Source organism: Juglans microcarpa x Juglans regia, chromosome 3S (assembly GCF_004785595.1).
Source record: "Juglans microcarpa x Juglans regia isolate MS1-56 chromosome 3S, Jm3101_v1.0, whole genome shotgun sequence".
Taxonomy (NCBI): domain Eukaryota; kingdom Viridiplantae; phylum Streptophyta; class Magnoliopsida; order Fagales; family Juglandaceae; genus Juglans; species Juglans microcarpa x Juglans regia.
In genome coordinates, this window is record NC_054599.1 from 4634658 (window position 1) to 4642343 (window position 7686).

At 32.2% G+C, this 7686-nt stretch overlaps 1 protein-coding gene across 1 annotated transcript; it reads right to left on the reverse strand.

Moving 5' to 3' along the window:
- Positions 1-6261: 6261 nt before the first annotated feature.
- LOC121258530 (ethylene-responsive transcription factor ERF014-like) lies at positions 6262-7402 on the reverse strand. The gene has a single exon (XM_041160066.1). It carries the CDS (start codon positions 7196-7198, stop codon positions 6524-6526), a length of 675 nt encoding a protein of 224 aa, XP_041016000.1. The 5' UTR covers positions 7199-7402; the 3' UTR covers positions 6262-6523.
- Between the last annotated feature and the right edge of the window lie 284 nt (positions 7403-7686).

Genomic DNA, 7686 nt, shown 5'->3' on the forward strand with positions numbered 1-7686 from the left:
AGCTGTCGTTTCACGTTTGTATATAAAGTGAGTGTTTGCTTTATCTATATTATATATGCAGTGAATTGTGAATGTATGTGGCAATAAAACAGCCACGTCAATGTTACTGTTTGGAAGAATTTTCTAAAACATCATGGGACCATGTCCCTTGGTTTTTTTTTTCTTCCTCAGTTAATCGATACTTCACAATTTGTATGGCCCATGGGCCAGGGCACCTACAATCATTTTTCAAATTTTTATTCTTTTTCTTTTTATTGTTTTTAGTCTATAATTTATTTGTTGATTTTCGATATTAACATTAAGATATTTTATTTTATTGTGCAGATTAACAATTTTATGTAAAAATGAAGGTCATTTGTTATATAAAAGTGGATCTCGTTTGCTAAATCAGGTTCTATTGTTTTATATTAATATTTTTTTTCTAGAATATTCATAAGATTTTATATAGTGGATATTGTTCTTTTCTACTAGAAAATATGTCTAATAGAAAATATGCATATGGATATGAAAAACTTAAAAAAAAGAGAAGAATAGAAAAATTGATTGAATCTCAAAAGGGATCTTTAAATAAATTTGTTACTACCAATAAACAAAATATAGTAGAAAATTTAGGTGAAACATTTGTAGAAGATCAAGAAACACACCAAATAGGACCACAAGATGACAAAATAAATCAAGAAATACAACAAAAGGGATTTGAGGATAGTGCTCAAGCATGTAATGCTACAATTATGGATGGAGAATTTGGGAAAAGTACAGAAGAAAATAAAAATACTGAAGACATATATGATTCTATTTCTTCAAATATTTATAACCCAGCTCAATGGAAATACGTTGATACAAAATTAAGAGATTTATTAGTAGAAAAGGGTCCAATTAGATATACCGACATAAACTTTCCTAAGGATGAGAACTCTAGACATTTTTCTACTATATATTATATACAAAACTTATCAAATGGGGAAAAACATGATAGAAAATGGCTAGTATATTCAAAAGACTTGAATGGAGTATTCTGCTTTTGTTGCAAGTTGTTTAATTCAAAACTTAGTATAAGCCAACTAGCTAATGAAGGAACCGATGACTGGAAAAATCTTAGTGCTAAGCTTAAAAGCCATGAAACAACCAATGAGCATATTACTAACATTACTGCTTAGCTTGATTTAGAAATGAGATTGTTAAGAAATAAAACAATTGACAAAAAAGTCCAAGAACAAATTAATAAAGAAAAAGATCATTGGAAAAAAGTGTTATTGAGAATTGTTGCTATAGTAAAAACCCTTGGTAAAAATAATTTACCATTTTGAGGACAAAATGAAAAGATCTACCAAGAAAATAATGGAAATTTTTTAAGTCTAATTGAAATGATTTATGAGTTTGATCCAGTAATGCAAGAACACATTCGACGTATTCAAGATGGTGAAATTCATAATCATTATCTTGGGCATAATATACAAAATGAATTGATACACTTGCTAGCAACTGAAATTAAAAACCATATTATTAAAAAAATAAAGGAAGCAAAATATTTTTCAATTATACTTGATTGTACCCCAAATGCAAGTCATCAAGAACAAATGTCTCTCATACTAAGATGTGTTAATATTTCAACAAGCCCAATAAAAATAGATGAACATTTTTTAGAATTTATTAAAATAGATGATACAATTGGAAAATGTATTCTCAATGAATTATTAGATGCAATAAAAAGTCTTGAACTTGATATTAATAATGTTTGAGGACAAGGTTATGATAATGAGTCTAATATAAAAGGAAAAGAGCAAGGGATGCAAATAAGATTGCTTGTTATAAACCCCAAAGCATTTTACATGCCATGTGGTTGTCATAATCTTAATCTTGTTACATGTGACATGGCTAATTCTTGTCCTAAAACTATATCATTTTTTGGAATAGTCCAACGTATTTATTCTTTGTTTTCTTCATCAACAAAGCGATGGAAAATTTTACAAGATAATGTGTCAATTTTAACTCTTAAGCCACTCTCACAAATATGTTGGGAAAGTCGAATTGAAAGTATTAAAGCAATAAAATTCCAAACTCCACAAATTAGAGAAGTTTTATTGCAACTAGCAAAAATAACTGAAGATCCTAAAACAAAAAGTGAAGCTAATTGTTTAGTGGCATATGAAATTGAGAACTTTGAATTCATATTAGGCATGACCATATGATATGATATATTATTTCCGGTCAATACTGTAAGTAAAAGTCTGCAATCTAAAGATATGCATATAGATGTTGCAATTGATCAGTTAAAAGGTCTTATTTCTTTTTTTCAAGATTATAGAGAAAATGGATTTAAATTTGATATGATTTCATCGAAAGAAAGTGCAATTAGTATGGAAATAGAACCTGTATTTAGAACAAAACGAATAATTCATAGAAAAAAATAGTTTGATGAAAATGTCAATGAAGAGATAACACAATCTGCTGAAGAATCTTTTAGAATTAATTATTTCTTATTTATAGTAGATCAAGCAATTTCTTCAATTCAAAACAGGTTTGAACAATTTCAAATATATGAAAATATTTTTGGTTTTCTATTTGATATCAATAAATTGAAATCGCTTGACGATGGTAGTTTGCAAAAAAAAAATTGTCTTAGTCTTGAAAGCTTTTTGAAATATGATATTGATGATTTAGATTTATTTTCTGAACTAAAAGTTTTAAAAGAAATTTTACCAGTAGTAGAAAGCACTCCTATTAATATATTAAATTATATAAAAAGATTTGATTCTTTTCCAAATGCATGTATCGCTTACAGAATTTTATTGACAATACCTATTACTGTTGCTTCTGCAAAAAGTAATTTTTCAAAATTAAAATTGATAAAATCTTATTTAAGATCAACAATGTCGCAGGAAAGATTAAATGGACTAGCCATATTATCAATTGAGAAGGAGATATTAGAATGACTTGACTATAAAAATTTAATTAGTAATTTTTCATCTCAAAAAGCAAGAAGAATAATTTTTAAATAAAAATATATTTAGATCTAACTTAATTAATTAGATATAAGAAAAATGTCTCGTTTTAACTATCGCCTTAGGCCTCAAAATCTATTGAGCCGGCCCTGTGTGTTTAGATGTTAATATGAGTTTATATGTATTTATGAGAAGTTGAAAAATATTGTGGGTCTTGCATGTAAATAGGTGTTGAGTTGAAAAATGTTATGAGTCCTACGTATAAAGAGGTTTTGAATTTAGATAAATTTAAAGATTTAAGAGTTAGGTATTTAGATGTTAAACACAATTCAAAATTAGACTTAATTCAGTCTAAAGCTCTAAACGAGGTCTAAGACTTAGTTACTGTTTGAGGTGGTAGATTACGTAAGATATTTCTTACTTCCATATGAGTTAAATATGCATCATATGTAGGGAGTATTTTTCTGAGAAATGGAACTCTTAGCAGAAAGGAGAACAAATGGGAAAGGGAAACAGTGCCGTAATAGTGCAAGTTGTCATTATAGGCACAAAACACGGGGGGCAGAGGAGCAGGAACAGAACTTTAACACATGCCAACCTGAAGTACTTCGCTCAATGCTTCCTCAAAAGCCCAGTTTTTTTGTCAGTATTCTTTTACCTGAGCTTCAACCGTCGTAACAACAGGATGTTCATACTGGGAAAATTCAATTTGAAGTTTCATAATGAAAACCAAACATATTATTCAGTGGCAAGAAAACAAACAGAATGCTACAATCCGAATATTTGGGCTATTGGTGTGATTCTTAGGTGCGGTTTAGATAGTGAATTCGGATAAAATGATTTTAAATGAAAGTTGAAAATTAAATAAAATATTATTATTATTTTAAAATTTTAAAAAGTTGACTTGTTTATTATATTTTTATTCGAGAATTTGATAAAGTTGTAATGATAAGATGACATAGAATGAAATACTTTTACTATCCAAACGGCCTTGGTCACATAGATTTCAATTTTGTAAAATAGGTCAAAATGGAAAACGAAACTAAACACTAGTTCCTAAATGTAATTAATAAGTAGTAAGAGTTTCAATTTGAACTGGGTATTCAGCTAAATAAGACATTGTAGAATCCAGCCAAGTATCACGTTTTTACTTGACAAACCAAAGCCCAAAACGAAACTCAATTCCTTCACAAGCGGAGTTTGCTTAATTTTTAATCCAATCATATAAGGCCGAATACTACGAATTGAACAAGGAGATCGGCAAATCCCGGCAGTAATTGAAGGTGATGCACTGACGACGCCCAATTTGTCATCACTGTCACTGCAAGCACAGACTCGACCCCGCACTGGCAAATCTTTCCTATCATTGAAGACATTAAGCAAATTTTTCGCCACAATTAAGAAGGGAAAGTAGCCAAAATTCATCAATCCTAAAATTGATGTCTACATTCAATAGCGCAATAAGCAGCAACCAATCTAGTTTTTGGATGCATACCTACCTATAGATAATCTCATTAGATGTTTTGTTTTTATTGATAGCGGAAAGGACCCACCTTGAACATTGTTGTATTCTGATTCCTTTTAGAAAAATTTTATACACCATACTACAATCTCACTTTCATTCCACTAAACATGATGTGACACATTTATCATTATTAAATGATCATTTACTGTATGATTTTTTATCATCTAATGGTAATGAATGTGCTATATATTACTTAGAATGATCAAAATAGGATGAGAGTGTGGTGTATAGTATTACTAAAAAAAAAAAAAAAGAAGAAGGAAATCGGATTCTGAACCAAAATTAATAATACCAGATCAAATGTAGATATTAAAAGAAAAAAGTGAAATGCAGCATGGACAACCAAAATGGGGAGAACTAGGGAAAAAAATAGAGAGAAAAACGTGTAAGCTCGAAAGAAGCTGGTCATTGGAACCGACAAGATAATGCTACCCAAATGAAACAAAACTTGGTTTGGATCATTGCATCTACAAAAACATGTTAATGTCAGCAACAATATTAGAACAATAATTGTGTAGGAACCATGAAATCTCGTATTCATCGATGCTTTGATATCACATGAATTGAGGGAAATTGGATTTGTCATCATCATGTGAACAAAATTCATTGATATAAAGGTCCAACATGAGCAACAATGGCTTGATCTTGAGGGTCCAACATGGCAATTATGTGGTCTACTTTGGAATCCGGAGGGCTCTTAATTTCAAGCCTCCTTTTATTTTCCAAAGTGAGTATGGCCCCATAAAGAACTCCTCGGAGAGACCAAATGCAATGTAAAGGAAACAGCTGAGAATGGGACTCACGCGTTATCTTGTCCACAGCACAACAAAACAGGTCATATGATATGCCATCTTGTCTAGTTTGATCCAATCGTCCGAACAGTTCGACTAATTTCAAAATTCTGTTCAAAGAGAAATGTTGTTTTTCACACTAACTGATGTATCATATTTTTATCTATACATGTCAATTCAACTTATTCTACTAATTATCAATCTTTGTAGTTTGATCCCTACAACTTGATTAACAAGATCATGTTGGTGTATTTGGTTTTCCATCTTTTAAATTTTCTCCAAAACTAAAAGAAGCAACAGACCAGATTGTTGATTGTAATCCTAATCCGGTCCTTCTATTATTGAGCATTCTAGACTCGTGTTAAGTAGTAAGTACTACGTAATTACCAATTAATTGTGCAAGTTTCAAAATTTCCTCGGACCTACCCAAAAGAAAAGTTCCAAAATATATACCAGAATATTCCAAATCATTAAAATTTAAGATTATTACAAAATAAGAAAAAATCTTTCAAGTTTGCGCACTAAACTGCGTACCGATACTAACATGTAAGGCATCTGTTTAATAAAACTATACGAAATGAAGTCGGAAATCATTTTCGTGAGACAAAAGATTTTCTTCTCTCAAAATTTTTTTTTTTTTTTTTCTTTTCAATAAAAAAAATCATATCAATGTTGATATGCAGTTTGATGCGCTCGTATCCAGCAAGGCTCTTATCGTAACTAGCAAGGCTATTACGACTATCCGTGAACCTTCGGGCAGCTGTGTAAACTCCCATAAAAACACGCTTTCAGATGGTTTCAAGTTTCCACATCCTCTGCAATTTGCCACCAGGCAGATAGGCATTTCTGACATCTCTTTAGAGAATACATGATCCTTCCACACACTCCAAGAAGTGCCTGAAAACTGTAATTTCCGAATAAAATAGCATTTTTAAGGAAGAATGAAATAAAATAAGAAAGAAAAGATTCTCACACAACATAACAAGAGGGCATTGATCAAGAAATTATAATTTTGTTCCTATTCTTTCATTACAACATAAACCCATAAATAATTATTAATATGGACACACTTTGAACGAATCATACATACTCTTAATACATAGAAAAATTCGATTACAGGGGAGAGTCCAAAAAAATGTTTCATCTCCCGATGGATTTTACTTCTCCTAATTCAGAATATAACAGAATAAATGAATATTTGGTCACTGTCAGCAAAGTCTTTGAATGGACAAAAGAATGATTTCTTTCTTCTTCTTCTTCTTTTTTCAGTAGAAGCTCCATAGACGAATATCGCTTTCTTCGTACAGATAATTAAACATTGGTGGATCAAACAAGGAATCATTAAGCAGTTGATCAAGGAATTTTGGTGATTGCAGGTCTTCCAAGTTGTGCCAGGCCGATTCCGTCACAGCCGTTGGCTCATTGATCTGATCAAAGGATGGCATTAGAGAGACATCATCATCGAGCTGATCGGATGGTGATGAGGACATGGCTGAAGACGAGACTGATGATGATGAGGAAGGAGGAGGAGGAGGAGGAGGAGGAAGACGAGGAGGGGATGGTGGGGTGGCAGCATCGGCTACAAAACTGTTTGCAGCTGCTGCAGCCATTCTTTGTATGGATTTGGGTGACAAAATACTATTGGTATCTTGAGGAATGTAATGAGAGGAGGAAGTGATGGGGAAGTTGAGATTGGCTTTGGAGCCTTTGAGGCATAGAAGTGCAGCATCATAGGCTCTGGCTGCTGCTTCTGGTGTGGAATAAGATCCTAGCCATATTCTTGTTTTTTGATTTGGTGCCCTTATCTCAGATACCCAAGAACCCCAGCTCCTCATTCTTACTCCCTTGTATTTCTTCTTTATGCTTGCTGATGCTGATGCTGATATTGATGGCATTGGTTTTGATGGCTCTAGGCTATTCTTCTGCTCTGTCTTCACCATTTGTTGAGAGCTGCAACAATCAATGCTTTGGTGAACAAAGGGTGTTCAAGAATCAATACTTTGGTGGAGAAAGTGTGTTGCAGAAGTCTCTCTCTCTCTCTCTCTCTGTTGTTTTCTCTGAGTGACCTTTTTTTTTTTTTTTCCCCTTTCTTGTTTTGAAAGTGAGGAAAGCAATGAGTTTTAGGGACTGAAGTTTGTGGAGAAAAAGTTGGTATTTATAGATGGGGGTTCTAGTTTTTAAGAAGCTGATCATCCCGCTAGCTAGTCAATGCAAAGTAGGGCTCTCATGATCAACATATGGACATTTCTCGGCAATGACATATGGACCTGAATCATGAGAATGGGTGACAGATGTTTTCTAGTGCATCCAAATCAAAGTGACTATTTGCCCCGTCAAGGTAAAACTGCCTTGTTACTATTTTTTAGAGTTATGTAACTTGCAATGTTTCGTAATTTCTTTGACTCCCATCTAATTATTATAATTTTCT